The sequence below is a fragment of the Macaca thibetana genome, chromosome 4 (assembly GCF_024542745.1).
Source record: "Macaca thibetana thibetana isolate TM-01 chromosome 4, ASM2454274v1, whole genome shotgun sequence".
In the NCBI taxonomy this organism is placed as follows: Eukaryota; Metazoa; Chordata; class Mammalia; order Primates; family Cercopithecidae; genus Macaca; species Macaca thibetana.
In genome coordinates, this window is record NC_065581.1 from 104,205,005 (window position 1) to 104,227,030 (window position 22,026).

At 46.8% G+C, this 22,026-nt stretch overlaps 1 protein-coding gene across 1 annotated transcript; it reads left to right on the plus strand.

The window, feature by feature from the left end:
- The first annotated feature begins 217 nt into the window (after window positions 1-217).
- Window positions 218-20,934, plus strand: MTRES1 (mitochondrial transcription rescue factor 1). The gene is made up of 4 exons (XM_050786764.1): window positions 218-308; window positions 11,688-12,169; window positions 16,535-16,607; window positions 20,649-20,934. The coding sequence occupies exons 2-4, from the start codon at window positions 11,700-11,702 to the stop codon at window positions 20,826-20,828; spliced, it is 723 nt and encodes a 240-aa protein (XP_050642721.1). The 5' UTR covers window positions 218-308; window positions 11,688-11,699; the 3' UTR covers window positions 20,829-20,934.
- The last annotated feature ends 1,092 nt before the right edge of the window (window positions 20,935-22,026 follow it).

The following is a 22,026-nucleotide window of genomic DNA, read 5'->3' on the forward strand; positions in this document are numbered from 1 at the left end:
AAGAAAAAAGAAAAAAATAAAAATAAAAAAGAATTAAGATGAGCTCTCTTCGGTCAGGTGGAATCAGGCGGCGCTGGCTTCTTCGCTGGGCTCGCCTGCGGTTGTGCCCCAAGCCTACTTCCCGCTCAGTCCTCCGAGACGTGGCTTCCAGCAGGGGTCGCTGCTTCGCTGCCGCCCTGGCCTCGCGCCCAGCCGGACCCGCTCTCACCGCGCCGGCGCCGGCGGAAGGGGCGGGGCGCAGGTAGGGGTGGCCTGGAGGCCTGCAGTCCGCGCGGCCACGGGGAGGGACGAGAGGGCCTGACGTACAGGTGAGTGCGCCTCTGCTGGTGCGCCGCGCCGGGCCCCCTGCCCGCGCCCCCTGTCACTTCGCCCTGCCGCCCCGCCCACGCTCCAGCCGTGTCTCCCCATGAGTGTCCCGTATTCTGCCAGCCTTGGGACGCCCCGCGAGCCCAGGGCTGCGCAGGGGCTGCGGTAATTGAGCGCGGCGAGGACTTCCGTTCCTGCGTCCGATCGCTCCCGCTGGCTCCGAATGCAGATTGCGAACCCGGGAACGCAGTTGTCCATTTCCTTTGACCTTGGGGACCCAGGAGGGTGCACTGCCCGCGGGGGCGGGGAGGGAGCTAGAGGAACCCGACCCTGTCTTAGCCCGCAGCCTTCGAGGTCTCCAAGTAAAGGGAAGGATCTTTAGCTGTATTAGACTTCAAAGCGTTTAGACCAGTTTCTCCATCTTACGGAGCGGTGAACGGGCTCAGGAATGTGGAGCGTTTCCTGGCGTCAAGCAGGTCAAAGTCAGCGCTGCTTTTCTTACAGACACTGCTTTTCTTACAGACACTGCTTTTCTTACAGTCTTCGGTTAGTTCAGATTGTATACCTCTCCTGAAGATGTCACCCAGAACCTCCTATGAGCTTCTGCCGTGATCATTCCTCCACTCACCCTACACCAACGCCAAAGAGATCTTTTAAAATGAACTTCTACCAGGTCAATTCCCAGGGCCCATCATTGCGTGTTCTTTTCCTGATTCATTCGAATGCACCCGTTCTGATCAATTTTTATTCCACAGGGGGGTGTTGTTTTGTCGTTTTTTAAGACACTAGCTCTGTGGTCAAGCCTAGAATACAGTGCTGTGAACTCTGCTCATTGCAGCCTCCCCCTCCCAGGTTCAAGCGATTCTTCCGCCTCAGCCTCCCGAGTAGCTGTGACTACAGGTGTGCGCCACCACGCCTGGCTAATTTTTGTGTTTTTAGTAGAGACGAGGTTTCACCATGTTGGCCAAGCTGGTCTCGAACTCCTGGCCTCAACTAATCCGCCCCCCTCAGCCTCCCAAAGTGCTGGAATTACAGGCGTGAGCCACTGCGTCTGGCCTATTTTTATTTTAGATCTCACTGTGTTGCCCAGGCTGATCTCAAGCTCTTGGACACAAGCGATTCTCCTGCCTTGGCCTCCCAAAGTGCTGGGATTATAGGCGTGAGCCACCTGCCTGACCTCATTTGCCCTCTCAATCCCCCTTACCCTGCTCCACTTTCTTCCCCTAGAGCATTAACCACCAGCTATCATGTAATTTACACGGTGTTTTTTTGTGTGTGTGTACCTGTTTCCCCTACTAGAGTATAAACTCTACAAGAATAGGAATCTTCATCCATATGTTTTTCCTCTGCTGAATTTCTAGTGCCCAAATTAGTGCGTGGCACATGGTGAGTGCTTAATTAAGGGGAGGAGGCCAGTGTTGCTGAAGCTGAATTTGCAAGAGTCAGATTGCAGATGAGGTTGGAGAGGAAATGGGGGCTGAGGGAGCACCAGATCCTGTAGAGCCTTTAGACCATGGTAGAGACTTTGCTTTTCTCTGAGTGCTTTTGTAGGGATTTGAGGAAAGGAGTGACATTGTATGAATGACTTTATTATGTACCCACATGGAGGTGTCAAATAGGCGTTAGATATTGTGTTGCAGGTCCCCAGGTTCATTGATTCACTAAGAGGACTCAAAAGACTCAGCACATAGTCATACTCACAGCTGTGATTTATTATAGCAAAAGGATACAAAGCAAAATAAGCAAAGGGAAAAGATGCATGGGACAAAGTCTGGAGGAAACCAGGTGCAGTCTTCTGAGTCCTCTCCTAGTGGAGTCACATGGGGTATACTTAATTCTTGCAGCATCAAATTATGACAAGACGTGAGAGATCTATATCAGGAAAGCTCATAGAGCTCATTTTTCCAATAAAAAGTCACATAGGCACTGTCTGCCTAGAGTGTGCCAAAATTTCAGCTGCCCCAGAAAAACGCAGGTGTTCAGAATCACATTGTACAGTTTCAGCACAGTGAGCCGCTCTTATCCAGGTGGGAATTGTGGGAACCCTCATGAAGTTCAAGTTCCCAGACACTAGCCATGGGCCAACTATGCAAGCAGGCATTCTAAGGATAGCAATCTCAGGCCTGTTATATTAATTCTTTTCTGCACAGATGTACGAGTCTGGAATTTGGGAGAAAGTCCTGGAATGGGAATATAGATTAGGGTGTGGTTGGCATATAGGTGGTATTTAAAGCCATAGAAATGATTGGTGTCTTGATAATGCGTTTGTAAGAATTAATTGGGTACACTTAAGAGGTGAGCCGGATAAAGTGAATGTATAAGAGAAGAGGACCAAAGATAGAGCCCTGGGCCCCTCCAACTTTAAGATATCAGGGAAGGCCAGGCACAGTGGCTCAGGCCTGTAATCCTAGCACTTTGGGAGGCTGAGGTGGGCGGGTCACTTGAGGTCAGGATTTCCAAACCAGCCTGGCCAACATGGTGAAACCCTGTCTCTACTAAAAATATAAAAATTAGCCAGGTGTGGTGGTAAGCGCCCGTAATCCCAGCTACTTTGGAGGCTGAGGTGGGAGAATATAGCCTGAACCCAGGAGGCAGAGGTTGCAGTGAGTCAAAATTGGGCCACTGCACTCCAGCCTGGACAACAGAGGAAGACCCTGTCTCGAAAAAAGAAAGGCCGGGTGCGGTGGCTCACGCCTGTAATCCCAGCACTTTGGGAGGCCGAGACGGGCGGATCACTAGGTCAGGAGATCGAGACCATCCTGGCTAACATGGTGAAACTCCGTCTCTACTAAAAATACAAAAAATTAGCCGGGCGTGGTGGTGCGCGCCTGTAGTCCCAGCTACTCGGAGGTTGAGGCAGGGGAATGGTGTGAACCCGGGAGGCGGAGCTTGCAGTGAGCCGAGATCTCTCTGCTGCACTCCAGCCTGGGCGGCAGAGCGAGACTCCGTCTCAAAAAATAAAAAAAAAAGAAAGGAAAAGAAAAGAAAGAAGATGTCAGGGAGAAGAGAAGGACGCAGCAAAGGAGTCTCCTTTTTTTCGGGGGGGAGATAAGAGTTTCGCACTTGTTGCCCAGTCTGGAGTGCAGTGGCCTCGGCTCACTGCAGCCTCTGCCTCCCAGATTCAAGTGATTCTCTTGCCTCAACCTCCTGAGTAGCTGGAATTACAGGTGCCCGCCATTGTGCCTAGCTAATTTTTTTTTTTTTTTTTTTGAGACGTTGTCTCACTCTTGTTGCCCAGGCTGGAGTGCAATGGCACAATCTTGGCTCACTGCAACCTCCCCCTCCTGGGTTCAAGCGATTCTCGTGCCTCATCCTCCTGAGTAGCTGGGATTACAGGCACGTGCCACCACGCTCAGCTAATTTTTGTATTAGTAGTAGAGACAGGGTTTCTCCATGTTGGTCAGGCTGATCTCGAACTCCCAACCTAAGGTGAGCCACTGTGCCCGGCCAGCAAAGGAGTCTTAGAAGCAGCAGCCACAGGAGAGATAGGAAGAAAACCAAGAGTGAGGTGTCTTGGAGACCAAGTGAAGAAGAGAGGCGTTATCAGTTTTTTCAAGTGCTGCTGAGAAGTCAATTAAGATGAGGACTGACATGACCTTTTGGATTTAGAAAATGAAAGGAGTGGAGTTGAGGAGAGTTAGACAACCATTTTGAGGAGTTTTATGGTAAAGAGGGGCAAGAAAAGAGTTGGTAGCTGGGGGGTGTGGAGGCAAGAGGTTTGTGTAATTGATTGCTTTTGAATGAGAGAAAAATAACAGCATCCTGTCCTTTACTATAGCCACCCCCACATTGACTCATTTCCTCACATATGCCAAGTGCCTGGCTAGGCCCTGGTATAAAACATGCAGTCCTTGTCGTCAGGGAACTGCCATTTAAGTGGAATGTGGGCAAGTAAACTGTCTGCCAGGGCACACATGTGAAAGCAGGTCCAGGGGAGGCTGAACCCTGCACCAGCTGGAGCGCAGAGCAAGAATGCCTGAGCTGGGCGTGGTGGATCACGCCTGTAATTCCAGCACTTTGGGAGACTGAGGCAGGCAGATCACAAGGTTAGGAGTTCGAGACCAGGCTGGCCAACATTGTGAAACCCATCTCTACTAAAACTACAAAAATTAGCTGGGCATGGTGGCCCATGCCTGTAGTCGCAGCTACTGAGGAGGCTGAGGCAGGAGAATTGCTTGAACCCAGGAGGCGGAGGTTGCAGTGAGCTGAGATCACGCCACTGAACTCCGGCCTGGACAACAGTGCAAGACTCCATCTCAAAAAAAAAAAAAAGCCTGAGTATCCTTGAATGCTCATCCTCATTCATCCTTGAATGAGAGAAAAATAACAGCATGCCAATGGAATAGTCCATTATCAAGCAAAAAAATTACTGTTGTAACATGATGTTTCCCCATGGCTCAGTTTCAGGCCCCCTTTGCCCTTTGCTCACAGAACTCTGTAGGCATCCTTGCTCTGCGCTCCAGCTGCTGCAGGATTCAGCCTCCCCTGGGCCTGCTTTCACATGTGTGCCATGGCAGACAGTTTACTTGCCCACATTCCACTTAAACAGCAGTTCCCTGATGACAAGGACTCTGTGTTTTATACCAAGGCCTACCCAGGCACTTGGCATATGTGAGCAAATGAGTGATTGTGGGGGTGGCTGTAGTAATGAGCAGGATGCTCATTTCGTTTCTAGAAATTGAATCTGCCACCATTCACTGGGTTTGGTATGTCCTGAGCAGAGGAGTGAAGAACAGGGCACTGTGTAGGCCCTATCACTACCCTTAGAGTTTGGGAGATAATTTGTGACTTAATTTGAAAGTAACAAAAAAAAGGATAGTGTTGGTGCAACCAGAGTATGGAAAAGGGCATGTGGAGCATGGCTTGGTAAAGGAGGATGTGGCTTGTGTGGAGTGTGGAGGAAGAGAAGACCGTGACAAAAGGACAGGAACTTTTCAGTAGTAGATATTTTTTTTTTTCCAAATGAGCTGTAAGGAACCCAGTATTCTCCAGTGCTGCTTCGGTTGGAGAGGAGCTGGGTGCCTGGTTAGTTCTCTTCTCTGGCACCCCCACTTCCAACTCAGGGCTTCCTTGAACAGTTTCAAAGTCCTGAGGCAGGGCCGGGTGCGGTGGCTCATGCCTGTAATCCCAGCACTTTGAGCAACCGAGGTGGGTGGATCACGAGGTCAGGAGATCAAGACCATCTTGACTAACACGATGAAACCCCGTCTCTACTAAAGATACAAAAAATTAGCCGGGTGTGGTAGCGGGTGCCTGTAGTCCCAGCTACTTGGGTAGCTGAGGCAGGAGAATGGCATGAACCTGGGAGGCGGAGCTTGCAGTGAGCCGAGATTGCGCCACTGCACTCCAGCCTGGGCGACAGAATGAGACTCCGTCTCAAAAAAATAGTAACAAAGTTCTGAGGCAGAATCTGGGTCCTCCCTTGTGACCCTGAGTGCCCACTGCTGACAACTACAAATAGTCGTCATCTCCAGCAAGAATTAGGTTAATATGTTTCCTCAATTTTATGTTTTTAATGAATTTTATCTAAGCTTCCAACATCTGCCAATGTTTGCCTGCTAGAAAGTTAAGCTGATCACAGTGAGAGGTAGTGAGTAGCTAATAAACACAAGGGAATTTGTGGCTTGACATTTTGGTGTGTTTTTTGAGTTTACAAGTGTCTCTGATTCTAATGGTTATTTTCTGCTAGGAAAGGTTTCCTAATGCAGGTAGATGTAACTCTACTTGTGACGTCGGCAGAGAGCCACATCATATCTAGGCATTCCTCAAAGTAAACAACGGTATGGTAAAAACTAGGACTTTTTTCAAAGGCAGGAAGAGTGTAAAAAATATACTAAAAATAAATAAAAATAAAAATAGGACTTACAGATGGGGAATGTGGGCACCCAGGGTCTGACACAGAAACAGGACTTCTACCCCTAGCCATGGGTACTTCCCTCCCCTAGGTGTCTCCTCTTAGGATTTCTTCTAAGTTGGGGCAACAGTTCCTCCCACTCTTCCGTCCCTGAAAACTATCTGTTCTTTCAGGTATTGCACTAGTTGGTGAGTTTTTATTCCAGAAAAAAAAAATAAGAAAATAGATGTCAGGGTGTGGAAGAAAGAGCACTTAACTTGGAGTTGGAAGACTGATGGACAGTTCAGCTTGGTAGTAATGAGTCTAGGCTTTGGAGCTTGGATGCCTAGATTTGAATAGTGTCTGTGTGACCCTATAGCTGAGATGGGCTTGTTGCAAGGAATAAATGAGTTAATGTGTAGAGCAATGCCTGGCCCACAGTAAAAACAATGAGCCTTAAGAAGACTTGACCAGCCAGGCGTGGTGGCTCACGCCTGTAATCCTAGCACTTCGGGAGGCCGAGGCAGGTGATCACCTGAGGTCAGGAGTTCAAGACCACCCTGGGCCACGTGGTGAAACCCTGTCACTACAAAAATACAAAAATGAGCCGGGCACAGCGGCACATGCCTGTAATTGCAGCTACTTGGGAGGCTGAGACACGAGAATCACTTGAACCCAGGAGGCGAAGGCTGCAGTGAGCCAAGATTGAACCTCTGCACTCCAGCCTGGGCAACAGAGTAAGACTCCATCTCATTTACTAGCTGTGCCACTTAGCTTATTCTTAAATTGCTTCAGCTTTTGTTTGTACTCATCTGCAAAATGAGGGAACAGCACAAAGTCATCCCTCAGAGACTGCTTTTTTTTTTTTTTCTTGTTTTTGAAACGGAGTTTCACTCTTGTTACCCAAGCTGGAGTGCAATGGCACAGTCTCGGCTCACCATAACCTCCGCCTCCCAGGTTCAGGCAGTTCTCCTGCCGCAGCCTCCCAAATTGCTGGGATTACAGGCACACGCCACCACACCTGGCTAATCTTGTATTTTTAGTAGAGACCGGGTTTCTCCATGTTAGCCAGGCTGGTCTCAAACTCCCAACCTCAGGTGATCCGCCCACCTCGGCCTCCCAGAGTGCTGGGATTACAGGCATGAGCCACCAAAGTAAAACTTTTAATAATGACTCTACGACTTAGGACCAACACAGACTTCCTGGGGATGATGTTAGAGAGCTCTGGCCACCTATGGCTAAACCTTCCTGTGTGTTTTGGGTGGTTGGGAGAGTGTGAGAGGCTGTGCTTATGAGTTAATTATTTTTCTTCAGATTTTCCATTGTGAAGGATCTATGCTAAAATCTTGTTAACAGTGGTTAACATGGATTGGACTAGGGCTGGTTTTAATTTTCTTTTTTTGAGATGGAGTTTCACTCTTGTCGCCCAGGCTGGTGTGCAATGGCACAGTCTTGGCTCACTGCAACCTCCACCTCCTGGGTTCAAGCGATTCTCCTGCCTCAACCTCCCAAGTAGCTGAGATCACAGGCGCCCACCACCATGCCTGGCTAATTTTTGTATTCTTAGTAGAGACAGGGTTTCACCATGTTGGCCAGGCTGATCTCAAACTCCTGACCTCAGGTGGTCTGCCAGCCTTGGCCTCCCAAAGTGCTGGGATTACAGGTAGTGAACCACCACATCCGGCCAATTTTCCTCATATTTTTTCAAATTTTCTACATGAAAATTTATTTTATATACATATAATCAGAAATTTTATGAAAAAAAATTATTGCATATAGGGGGTATACTCAGCCTTTTCTAGTTATGACTGTTAGGGGGGCATCTAATTTAAGTTAATGCCCCTGATATTCAAATATACTGCTGTTGCCAACACTGGGCCACTGGCCATACAAACCTGTGCCAAAGTTTTCCTAGACCCACAGTGAGAAAAATAAATGACAACAGTTGATTTCTTATAATGCTGAATGTATTCATCTTAAAGAAGTTTAATTCTGGCCGGGTGCTGTGGCTCACGTCTATAATCCCAGCACTTTGGGAGGCTGAGGCGGGCAGATCACCTGAGGTCAGGAGTTCGAGACCAGCCTAACCAACATGGAGAAACCCCGTCTGTAATAAAAATACAAAATTAGCTGGGCGTGGTAGCGCATTCCTGTAATTGCAGCTGCCCAGGAGGCTGAGGCAGGAGAAGTGCTTGAACCCAGGAGGCAGAGGTTGCGGTGAACTGAGATCGAGCCATTTAACTCCAACCTGGGCAACAAGAGCAAAACGCCATCTCAAAAATAGTTGTTTAATTCTGAGATGATGTCCTTCCTACTCTTTTGGCATGAAATCTTTCTTGGAGTCCACCATGAGGTATCTTTCTCAATTTTGTTTTTTTGTAGAGATGGAGTCTCACTGTTGCACAGGCTGGTCTCAAACTCCTGGGCTCAAGCAGTCTTCCTCCCTCAGCCTCCCAAAGTGCTGGGATACAGGTGTAAGCCACTGCTCCTAGCCTAGTTACCTTTAAAAAAATTTTTAATTGTACTAATCAATGAAATAGTCTGGGAAATGCTGAAATCTGGTGTTTTCTTCCTTTATTTCTGATTATGTAAAATTTTATTTATTTTCTTTTTTTGAGATGGAGGCTCGCTCTCTTGCCCAGACTGGAGTACTGTGACACGATCTCGGCTCACTGCAACCTCTGCCTCCCAGGTTCAAGCACCCACCACCACACCCGGCTAATTTTTTTGTATTTTTAGTAGAGGTGGGGTTTCACCGTGTTGGCCAGGATGGTGTCAAGCTCCTGACCTCAAGTGATCTGCCCGCCTCAGCCTCCCAAAGTGTTGAGATTACCGGCCTGAGCCACCATGCCCGGCTCCAGCTAATTTTTGTACTAAAAGTAGAGATGGGGTTTCGCCATGTTGGCCAGGTTGGTCTTGAACTCCTCACCTCAAGTGATCCTCCCTCCTTAGACTCCAAAGTGGTTGGATTACAGACGTGAGCCACCGTACCCAGCCTGATTATGTAAAATTTAAAATTAGCGAGACCTCATCTCTACTAAATAAATTAAATCTAAAAAATTTAAAGGCATTCCTATTAATGGGTATTATTCATTCTCTATTACATTAGAATATGTGTAAAAGTAATTATTGGCAACATTTCTTTTTTTTATTTTTTTTTTATTTTTTTTATTTTTGAGACGGAGTCTCACTCTGTCCCCCAGGCTAGAGTGCAGTGGCCGGATCTCAGCTCACTGCAAGCTCCGCCTCCCGGGTTTACGCCATTCTCCTGCCTCAGCCTCCTGAGTAGCTGGACTACAGGCACCCGCCACCATGCCCGGCTAATTTTTTGTATTTTTAGTAGAGATGGGGTTTCACCGTGGTCTCGATCTCCTGACGTTGTGATCCGCCCGCCTCGGCCTCCCAAAGTGCTGGGATTACAGGCGTGAGCCACCGCGCCCGGCGGCAACATTTCTTTTGAAGGTATTTCAGGTAGTTTCTAGTCATTATTTTAGAGTACTCTGGATTATATAGCATTTTATTTATTTATTTTATTTTATTTTTGAGACAGAGTCTCACTCTATCGCCCAGGCTGGAGTGCAGTGGTGCGATCTCAGCTCACTGCAGCTTTTACCTCCCAGGGTCTAGCGATTCTCCTGCCTTAGCCTCCCAAGTAGCTGGGATTATAGGTGCATGCCACCACACCCGGCTAATTTTTGTAATTTTATTAGAGATGGGGTTTCACCATGTTGGCCAGGCTGGTCTTGAACTCCTGACCTCAGGAGATTCACCCGCCTCAGCCTCCCAAAGTGCTGCGATTACAGGTGTGAGCCACCATGCCCACCCTAGCATTTTAAAATTGTTCCAAATTATAGTTACGTTGAAATAGAGTCTTTACATTCAGTCTGCTTTATTTCTCTTTCAAGACTTAGATTGGAGTCCCAAGAGTGGTGGATTAATAGAGTTGAGATTTTGTTGTATGCTTATCCCCACCAGGAAAATAAGGCCCAAAATGTTAAATACAATTTGGAAGTAGCTAGCTCCATGTTTTTGAGTGGGCCATAATCAGAGGTATCAATCTTAAGGTACAGTCTAGGCACAAAGGAAAGTCATTTGCAGACTCCCAGTACAAGGATGTTGATCATATGGAAACCCTTCCCTCATGACCAAATCATGGTCTCTAAAACCTTCTTGATATACTTGCAGGGGAGGGGGTGGGTGTGAGTCTGCCACCATCATAAGATGGTTTCTCCTTCATTTGAAGTAACTGTAGGAATTGATTGCCCTCTGACATGTCACAAGCACTTGTCACAATTCCCTAGTTTGTGGGTCTCTAGACCCCTTCCTTGTCTGCTAGCTAATGCCTCTGTTAAACATGGGGAAGGAGATGTAAAAGGAGTTAAAATGCAGGTCTGTCCAGTTTGCTCACCCTTACCTCTGATTTGCTAGGGCTGGAGGTTGAAATAAAGTTTAGAGATTCACTCTTGATTTCATGAAGTCATGATCTGGTGTCCTTCCTTGGCAAAGTCAGTGTTGTAAGGATGTAATGTGTGTCAGTCAACAGTCTTTCTCTCCAAATTTTCCTTTAAAAAAAAAAAAAAAAAAAAAACAGGCCAGGCACAGTGGCTCACTCCTGTAATCCCAGCATTTTGGGAGGCCAAGGCAGGCAGATCACCTGAGGTCGGGAGTTTGAGACCACCTTGACCACCATGGAGAAACCCTGTTTCTACTAAAAATACAAAATTAGCCGGGCATGGTGATGCATGCCTGTAATTCCAGCTACTGGGGAGGCTGAGGCAGGAGAATAGCTTGAACCCGGGAGGCAGAGGTTGCGGTGAGCCGAGATGGTGCCATTGCACTCCAGCCTGGGCAACAAGAGCGAAACTCCATCTCAAAAAAAAAAAAAAATTGAAAATTAAAAAAACCAAAAATCATTGAGAACTATTGTTAGTATTTTTTTAGAAGCAGTCAGTACCCAAAGCTAATTTGGGGGAGGGAGAAGAGTAGAACCAGTGCTTTCACACATACTAGTATCACATTGGACCTTCCTGACAATCCTATGAGCTAATCACATTAGTTGCAGCTAGAAGATTCACTGTGCTGTGATATATGGCCCCTGGTACATGCAGATTGATACGACTTTTTTTTTTTTTTTTTAATTTTGAGATGTGGTTTCTTGTTGCCTGGGCTGGAGTGTAATGGCATGATCTCGGCTCACTGCACCCTCTGCCTCCCAGGTTCAAGCGATTCTCCTGCCTCAGCCTCCTGAGTAGCTGGGATTACAGGTGCCTGCCACCACGCCTGGCTAATTTTTGTATTTTTAGTAGAGATGGGATTTGGCCATGTTGGCCAGGCTGGTCTTGTACTCCTGACCTCAGGTGATCTGCCCACCTCAGCCTCCCAAAGTGCTGAGATTACAGGCGGGAGCCGCCGCGCCAGGCCCGATAGGACTTTTTAGGGGCGCATACGTATAGTACTGGACAAAGTGTTCATAGTGCATATGGTTTATGTTGTAAGAACGTCATGACACTGCATTTGTGAGATAAAACTGATTTATTATCTGTTTCAGATTACAAGCGCCATGGCTATGGCTAGTGTTAAATTGCTTGCTGGTGTTTTAAGAAAGCCAGATGCCTGGATTGGACTCTGGGGTGTTCTCCGAGGGACACCTGCGTCATACAAACTCTGTACTTCCTGGAATCGATACTTGTATTTTTCTAGTACCAAGTTACGTGCACCAAATTATAAAACACTTTTTTATAGTATTTTCTCACTGAGACTCCCAGGACTTTTACTATCTCCAGAATATATTTTTCCTTTTTCCATAAGACTCAAAAGTAATATAAGCTCTACAAAATCTACTAAAAAGTCTCTGCATAAAGTAGATGAAGAGGACTCTGATGAAGAAAGCGATCATGACGAGATGAGTGAGCAGGAAGAGGAGCTTGAGGATGACCCTACTGTAGTCAAAGACTATAAAGACCTGGAAAAAGCAGTGCAGTCTTTTCGGTATGATGTTATCTTGAAGACGGGGCTAGATATTGGGAGAAAGTGAGTATGATACACATTTCATTATAAACTCACTCATAGTCGTGTTATTTTAATGTAGCATTCCAAATCACTTGGCCCATATTATGGTGAAGAATAACCACAATAAAAGGACCTTTATAGGTAACCTGTTTCAATTATTTCATTTTATAGATGAGCAAACTGATTTCCAAAGAAGTCAAGTGACTGCCTGCAAATCCCATGTGCCATATTAGAAAATTTGAATCTAAGACACAGTTGACTGTAAGATGAACCATTGATTTAATAACAGCTTCTTGAGGAGAAAATGAATCACCATATTAGATGTATGTAGCAAGCATAAAATGCACCGGGATATTTCACAAATGCTATAATGTGAAACGGTACCTCGGCTGGGCACGGTGGCTCATGCCTGTAATCCCAGCACTTTGGGAGGCCGAGCTGCGTGGATCACAAGGTCAGGAGTTCAAGACAGCCTGGCCAATACGGTGAAACTCTGTCTCTACTGAAAATACAAAAATTAGCCAGGCGAGGTGGCAGGCGCCTGTAGTCCCAGCTACTTGGGAGGCTGAGGCAGGAGAATTGCTTGAACCTGGGAGGCAGAGGTTGCAGTGAGCCAAGGTCGCGCCACTGCACTCCAGCCTGGGCAACAGAGCAAGACTCCATCTGGAAAAAAAAAAAAGGTACCTCTTAGAATTAACAGCATGATGTATAATAAGATGATGGTTAAGAATGCAGGCTTTGGCCAGGCGCGGTGGTTCATGCCTGTAATCCCAGCACTTTGGGAGGCTGAGGCAGGCAGATCACAAGGTCAGGAGATCGAGACCATTCTGGCTAGTACGGTGAAACCCAGTCTCTACTAAAAATACAAAAAATTAGCTAGGCGTGGTGACAGGCACCTGTACTCCCAGCTGCTCGGGAGGCTGAGACAGGAGAATGGCATGAACCTGGAGGTAGAGCTTGCAGTGAGCTGAGATGGCGCCACTGCACTCCAGCCTGGGCGACAGAGCGAGACTCCGTCTCAAAAAAAAAAAAAAAAAAAAAAAAAAACAGAATGTGGGCTTTGGAGCCAGATTACTGGGGTTTCAGTCCTGGTTCTGTGTGACCTTGGGTTAGTTACTTAAACTTTCTGAGCCTCAGTTTTCTCATCTGTAAAATGAAGATGATAGAACCTAGTTTAGAGAGTGGTTGCTAGGATTGAGTGCGTATATATCTATCTCAAGCACTTATAACAGTGTCTGGCACATAGTAGGTACTCAATATATGCGGGCTGTTTTGAAGAAAATACTACATATGTTCATGTATAATAGAGGTATTGGGGCCGGGCGCGGTGGCTCAAGCCTGTAATCCCAGCACTTTGGGAGGCCGAGGCGGGTGGATCACGAGGTCAGGAGATCGAGACCATCCTGGCTAACATGGTGAAACCCTGTCTCTACTAAAAATACAAAAAACTAGCCGGGCGCGGTGGCGGGCACCTGTAGTCCCAGCTACTCGGAGGCTGAGGCAGGAGAATGGCGTGAACCCGGGAGGCGGAGCTTGCAGTGAGCCGAGATCGCGCCACTGCACTCCAGCCTGGGTGACAGAGTGAGACTCCGTCTCAAAAAAAAAAAAAAAATAGAGGTATTGAGTCTAACCTTTCAGATTTCTTTTTTTTTTTTTTTTTTGAGACGGAGTCTCGCTCTGTGGCCCCAGCTGGAGTGCAGTGGCGCGATCTCGGCTCACTGCAAGCTCCACCTCCTGGGTTTACGCCATTCTCCTGCCTCAGCCTCCCAAGTAGTTGGGACTACAGGCGCCTGCCACCACGCCCAGCTAATTTTTTTGTATTTTTTTAGTAGAGACAGGGTTTCACTGTGCTAGCCAGGATGGTCTCGATCTTGTGACCTCATGATCCGCTTGCCTCGGCCTCCCAAAGTGCTGGGATTACAGGCGTGAGCCACTACGCCCAGCAAAGATTTCTTTAGTATTCTGATTCCCTCTCTGCTAGATTAATTATATAAGAATAGTGGCCTTCATTGTTCATTTATTCCTTTAGGAATGATTGCATGCATATTATATACAATGTAAGAATTGTGATATGAATAAATGCAGAAAAGTCTTGTGTAGTTTGTACCTTTATGACCTAATGTAATGTCATAGTTTAATTTTTTAATCCTTGAAGCTTAAGAGATTTATAAAAAGGGCTGGGCGTGGTGGCTCACGCCTGTAATCCCAGCATTTTCAGAGGCCGAGGCAGGTGGATCACGAGGTCAGGTGATCAATACCATCCTGGCTAACACAGTGAAACCCCGTCTCTACTAAAAATAGAAAAAATTGGCTGGGCGTGGTGGTGGGCGCCTGTAGTTCCAGCTAATCAGGAGGCTGAGGCAGGAGAATGACGTGAATCTGGGAGGCGGAGCTTGCAGGGAGCCAAGATCGTGCCACCGCACTCCAGCCTGGGCGACAGAGCGAGACTTCATCTCAGAAAAAAAAAAAAAAGAGAGATTAATAAAAATGAGCCAGCCCACAGGCCCCGCCCTTGGCATTCTGATTAGGGTGCCATTAGAGAATGTTCTCTAAACTCTGTAAACTCTGGCAAACTAATAAGGAGGCCTCTCCTCTCCCAGAGTAGAAACTGCTGCTGTTATTATTAAGCCGAGCTCCACATGTCAGTCACCTGGAATCAGATCATCAAAAAGAAAGGGTGTACTGATTTTTAGCTGCTTCCTCCCCTGGTCTTGTTGCCCCAGTGACTTAAGTTCAGAGAGAACAGCAGCTGTCAGATTGGAATTTCCCCAGCCTCAGTACGAACTGGTAGAGGGTTTCTTAATAGCCTTGCCATACGCGTGGTGCCTGGTTTTTCTCTCAGTGTACAGAGCAGGTATCTGAGGGGAAGGCAGTGCCCACTCACTTTGGCTGTCGTGAATCACCAGAGCTGCAGCCTGGCCATGTGATCTCTGCACTGGGAGTCAGGTGGAGTACCCCAGGCCCCTGTCCAGAATGGAGCTTGACATGTATGCTAAAACCTCTCTTAAGGCTCCATCCAATTAACTGCCCAAATCTTTGCAGCAGTTCGACATCTATTTAGAAATGCCCTTTGGTCTCCCTGTTTTAGATACACAACAGAGCAGGTGACTTTCAGTTTCCCAGGACTCAAAATGGAGACTGTGGAGAATCACCGTCAGAGTAAACATTAATGGAAGGCTGGGTGTGGTGGCTCACGCCTGTAATCCCAGCACTTTGGGAGGCCGAGGCAGGCGGATCACGAGGTCAGGAGATCGAGACCATCCTGACTAACACGGTGAAACCCCGTCTCTACTAAAAATACAAAAAAAAAAAAAATTAGCCTGGTGTGGTGGCAGGCGCCTGTATTCCCAGCTACTTGGGAGGCTGAGGCAGGAGAATGGCGTGAACTTGTTAGGCAGAGCTTGCAGTGAGCCGAGACCACACCACTGCACTCCAGCCTAGGCAATGGAGCGAGAATCTGTCTCAAAAAATAATACTAATAATAAAAATGGCAAGTGTTTCTCTCAAACTTGTATACAGTTGATGCTTGAACAGTGTGGGGGTTAGGGGTGCCAACCCCCATGCGGTTGAAATGCCACATACAACTTTTGACACTTAACTGGTAATATTTTGACACTCTGAAAACTTAACTACTGATATAGCCTACTGTTGACCAAAGGCCTTACTGATACACAGTTACAATAAAGTAAGCTCGAGAAAAGAAAATGTTACTAAGAAAAGCATAAGAAAGTGAAAATATATATACTATTTACTAAGTGGAAGTGGATCATCATGAAGGTCTTCATCCTGGCTGAGGAGGAGGAGGAAGAGGAGGTGTGGACTTGCCCTCAGGGGTGGCAGAGGCTAAAGGAAATCCACATATAAGTGGATCTGCACAGTTTGGGCCCGTGCTGGCCAAGGGTCAACTGCGATTGTTTTGAGTATATTTCTATATTTTAAAGCACTTTACCTTTAAAAAAATAGATACAAGGCAGGGCGCAGTGTTTCATGCCTATAATCATAGCACTTTGGGAGGCCAAGGTGGGCGGATTACAAGGTCAGGAGTTCAAGACCAGCCTGGCCAACAGTGAAACCCCGTCTCTCCTAAAAATACAAAAGTTAGTCAGGCATGTTGGTGTGTGCCTGTAGTCCCAACTACTGGGAGGTTGAGGCAGGAGAATCACTTGAAACCGGGAGGTGGAGGTTGCAGTGAGCCAACATCACACCACCGCATTCCAGCTTGGGCAACAAAGTGAGACTTTGTCTCAAAAAACAACAAAAAAATAGATTTGAGGGTACAAGTGCCATTTTGTTACATGGATATATTGCCTGGTGATGAAGTCTGGGCTTTAGTGTACCCATCACCCAAATTGTGTACATTGTTGCTTTTTTTTTTTTTTTTCGTAGCAAAGTGGAAGATGCATTCTACAAAGGTCAACTCAGACTGAATGAGGAAAAATTATGGAAGAAAAGCAGAACGGTGAGATACTAACCTAAAATGACAGCCAGATGTTTTCATCACTTACTCTGCTAGTAACTCAATTAATGCTGCCCCAAATTTTCCCTCTGGCTCCTCTTCCTTCTCTGAGGTCCTCTGTGGTCCTCCAGCTCAAGCTGGTGGGAATCGGCTACAGGCTTCAGACACAGGCACTTTCACTTTTGCAGCCTTCATGACCTTCTGATGAAGCTTCTCCCTTTTAAAATTTTAGAATACGCCACTGTTCGAACTGGCAGAAATCCATTAATTAAACTTCCAGGTCATTAATGTTAGCCCTCATGGAATCCACATAATCAGATTTCAAAGAAACATGTGATCCATGTAGAGTTGTTCTTTGGCCAGTGGTATCTGAGCAGATGTGTAGTTCTGTACAGCTCAGCAGTACCCAGGGAGTGCTTGCTGGATGCACAGCTTTGTGTGCAGAGCAGCTATAAAAAATGATGTGTTCTGTATTTTCTGACAAGTCCATATCAATACTGTTGTTAAGTGAAAGTCAGTTACAAGAAAATGTGTTTCCAGTCTCCACTTCTCTAACAATAAATCATGTATAAAAGTTCACAGTGGCTCATGCTTGTAATCCCAGTACTCTGGGAGCTGAGGCCTGCGGATCACTTGAGCCCAGGAGTTCAAGACAAGCCTGGGCAGCATGGCAAAGCTCTATTTCTACAAAAAATACAAAAACTTAGCCAAGCGTGGTGGCGGGCGCTTGACCCAGCTACTTGGGAGGCTGAGATGGGAGGATTACCTAAGCCTGGGAGGTCAAGGCTGCAGTGAGCCATAATCATGCCAGTGCACTCCAGTTTGGGTGACAGAGTGAGACCCTGTCTCAAAAAAAAAAAATTCTCTCCAGGCACAGTGGCTCACGCCTGTAATCCCAGCACTTTGGGAGGCCAAGGCAGGCGGATCACAAGGTCAGGAGATCAAGACCATCCTGGCTAGCATGGTGAAACCCATCTCTACTAAAAATACAAAAAAAAAAAATTAGCTGGGCGTGGTGGCGGGCGCCTGTAGTGCCGGCTACTCGGGAGGCTGAGGCAGGAGAATGGCATGAACCCAGGAGACAGAGCTTGCATTGAGCTGAGATGGCGCCACTGCACTCCAGGCTGGGCAACAGAGTGAGACTCCCATCTCAAAAAAAAATTCTGTTAGAAAATATGTTTTTGTAAAAGTAAATTACATATATATACACATCTGGAATTACAATGCTGCTATTACTAGTATTTATCTTTAAGTGAAACATTATGGATTATGTTAATTTTCTTCATGCTTTTTATTTTCTGAATTTTTTTACCATGCGTATGTATCACTTTCATAATTGGAAAAAACAATACTGGTAATAAAAGTTAACAAAACACAATAAAAAGGTATGATAGAGACCCTTAAAAAGTGTGGAAGACACAAGACATGTGAGGTGTTGGAAGACATAATCTAACTCTGTGTTCAGGGAACAAAGGTTCCAGAGAAGTTAGATGTACTTTGAAGATTGTTTTGATTTCATCTTTCATATTTCAAAATATCCCTGGGGTTGGAGGATCCAAGCTACATCCGGTTGCCCTAGGACATGGGACATTGAGGCTGTCAGCTGTGCATTTGGGTGAGCACTGAGGCTTCCTGTAGTCCTTGCTAACTGGGATCATGCAGGTTCTTGCAGCTCTGTGGGCAGAAGGAGGGAAAAGTCCCCCATGCTGTCTCAGCCCCCAAGTGCCAAGGCACTGGTGATGCCCCTGACTTGAACCGGCAGGCTGGGACTGTGGCTGTTAGCTGTTGCTCAGTGAGCTGCATGCAGTCATAAACCCTTCTCATCTCTGAATTGCTTTTTCCTCCTTTAGCCTGCCCTCCTTCTAAGCTGCAGTATTCCAAAAACAAGATGTGTTCTTGGAGTAAAGAATGATCACTCCCTGAAAACCCTGTCTCTGTGCTGGGGTCTCATTTACAAACCCCACTAGACTATTCTTCTCCCCCACCGTTTTGTGACGTTGTTAACTACGGCCTAATTGCTGCTGCTTCATTCTGCCTTGGGTGTTCTGTTGTCTCAGCTGCCTTCCAGGTTTCTTGTGAGGGTCAGCAAAGGAAGGGGGCATTATTAACACTCAGCTGTCTTGTTACTAGGAGGCCTGGTAGCCATGGAAACTGCAGCTAACTGGAGATTTGAAATGTAGATACTTGGAACAGCCCCTAATCCCAGCCAGTTTTGCTTTGTGTCTGCTGAGGGACAGGGCTGTGGAGGGGAATAAAGAATGCCTCGCCTTCCCTGGTCGGCTCTGTGGAGCCAGTGCCTGGCTGCTGACCCCAAAGGGTCAGGTGCTTGTCTGATGCAGCAGCTCTAACCCTCGCTGCCTGCAATTCAGCAAAGCTTTTCTTTGAGCTGAAAACCAGGTGAAACCCAGGGTGTGGTAGGTGTTGGGTAATTGTTGATTAAACAGTGGCTGTGTGGTGCCCAAGTATGGGGAGTGAATCCTTCCTAAACTCATCTCTTCCTGGGATCAGTCGGGTAAAGGAGGAACACCCCTTCTCTACGCTACAAGGAAGCCCCAACGGGATTCATTCCTTAGCCACACACTAGCCTGCTCTTTAGAGAGGCAGACATCATGCACAATATCTCTATGAAAGGATATACATAGAGTATCCTTTTCTTTGTATATCTTCTTTGCTTTTCTTTTTCCTTTTCCTTTTTATTTTTATTTTATTTTAGAGACAGGTCTTGCTCGGTTTCCCAGGCTGGAGTGCAGTGGTGCAGCCACAGCTCATTGCAGTCTTGACTTCTGGGCTCAAGTGATCTTCCCACCTCAGCCTCCCGAGTAGCTGCTATGACAGGCACACCACCATATCTGGCTATTTTTTCATTTTTTATAGAGACAGGGTCTCACTGTGTGGTCCAGGCTGGTCTTGAACTCCTGACCTCAAGTGATCCGCCCACCTTGGCCTCCCAAAGTGCTGAGATTACAGACATGAGACACCACACCTAGCCTATATACCTTTTCTTCATATACCCTTTTGTATCTTCTAAATTTTTTATCGCATGCATATATTACTTATTGAAAATGAATTGTAGGCCAGGTGCAGTGACTCACACCTGTAATCCCAGCACTTTGGGAGGCCAAGGCAGGCGGAACACTTGAGACCAGGAGTTTGAGACCAGTCTGGCCAACATGGTGAAACCCCGTCTCTACTAAAAAAACAGAAAGTTGGCCGGGCGCGGTGGCTCAAGCCTGTAATCCCAGCACTTTGGGAGGCCGAGATGGGCGGATCACGAGGTCAGGAGATCGAGACCATCCTGGCTAACATGGTGAAACCCCGTCTCTACTAAAAAATACAAAAAACTAGCCGGGCGAGGTGGTGGGCGCCTGTAGTCCCAGCTACTCGGGAGGCTGAGGCAGGAGAATGGCGTGGACCCGGGAGGCGGAGCTTGCAGTGAGCTGAGATCCGGCCACTGCACTCCAGCCTGGGCGACAGAGCGAGACTCTGTCTGGAAAAAAAAAAAAAAAAAATAATAATAATAATTTGAATGAAATAAGGCACCCTCCCTTTCTTTCTTTCTTTCTTTCTTTCTTTTTTTTTTGAGACGGAGTCTCCTGCTGTCGCCCAGGCTGGCATGCAGTGACACGATCTCAGCTCACTGTAACCTCCGCTTCCCGGGTTCAAGTGATTCTCCTGCCACAGCCTCCCGAGTATCTGGGGTCACAGGCACCCACCACCACACCCAGCTAATTTTTGTATTTTTAGTAGAGATGAGGTTTCACCATGTTGGCCAGGCTGGTCTCGAACTCCTGACCTCAGGTGATCCACCCAGCTTGGCCTCCCAAAGTGCTGGGATTACAGGCGTGAGGCACCGCACCTGGCCGAGGCACCCTCCCTTTCATGCTGAGGCACTGGGGATAGGTGACAGTGACTGAGGTCAGGGCCTTTTCTCACCTGCCCCTCCTCTGGATCGTGATCATGTGGTGAAAACTCAAAGCAGTAGTGTTTGCATTGGTCTGGATTTCCTGAAGTGTAACCAAGCCTCTGTTTTCTTTTAATTTTCAGGTGAAAGTGGGAGATACATTGGATCTTCTCATTGGAGAGGATAAAGAAGCAGGAACAGAGACAGTTATGCGGATTCTCTTGAAAAAAGTGTTTGAAGAGAAGACTGAAAGTGAAAAATACAGAGTGGTGTTACGGCGGTGGAAAAGTTTAAAGTTGCCTAAGAAGAGAACATCTAAATAAATGGATTGCTTTTTAGCAATAAAGCTGCTTTCTAGTGGTAGAGGAAGGGGTCACCTGAAAAAGAGGACATTTTTATTAAAATAAAGTTCTCTTAGCGTGTGTGGAATCTGCTGAGCCATTTTGTAGAAACTAGGATCCATATCTGGAGACACTTCCCAAGGCCTGCCTTACCCCCACCCCCTGCCCACCTTGATCCATGCCCCTTTGACCTCCTCGTGTGAGAACCCCTTTGCCAGAGTGAGACGTGTGCAGAATGAACTAAGCCCCAGAGGGTTTTAATGGCTTGCCTGCTGTTTCCCACATAAACTACCTCAGGAGTCATTGTAAAATAAACTGGCCTTGTTGTCTCTTAGTGTTTTTATTTAAAATGTTCCCTGTCCAGCGGGGCCAGCTTCCTAGGTTCAGGTTTCTTTAGACAAAACCAAGCAAAGTCAAGGGTACTTTCAGATGTTAGGGGATAACCTCTGGGAGAGCCCTTTCTCCCCTGCCCTTCCGAACTACCAGTGGCAGGGGACCTTAGTTCCCTTCAATTTGTCTTCACAAGTCTGGATGAATAAAGTTTTTCCAGCTAATTTCAAACCAGCTAGTTAGAGCCCATTTGAAATTATTAGTTTAGGGCAGGCAGGGGTCCATAAACAAAGGCAGCCAAAGACTTGTGTTCTATGGCCCTTGAGCCAAGAATGGTTTTTGCATCACGCATGCACACACACACACACACAGCCAGAGACCTGTGGCCCACAAAGCCTAAAATATTTACTTTAAAAAAAAAAAAAAACTTTTGGCTTGGCACAGTGGCTTACACCTGCTAACTCGGCATTTTGGGAGGCCAAGGCAGGTGAATCACTTAATCCCAGGAGTTTGAGATCAGCCTGGGGGCAACATAGACTTCATCTCGCTCAAAAAAAAAAAAAAAAAAAAAAAAAAAGACATTTTTGTAGAAGGGGGTTCTCACTCTGTTGCTCAGGCTGTCTCCAACTCCTGGGCTCAGGTGACTGTCTCACTTTGGCTTCCTAAAGTGCTGGGATTACAGGCATGAGCCACTGTACCTGGCCAAAGTCTAAAATATTTACTATCTACCCCTTTACAGAAAAAGTTTTTTGACCCCTAGTTTAGGGTAATCAGTAAGGGTTTAATTTTCGGGTGAAAGTAAACATACCTGTTTTATCAATGAAGAGAATAAAACCAATTCTAATTCTCA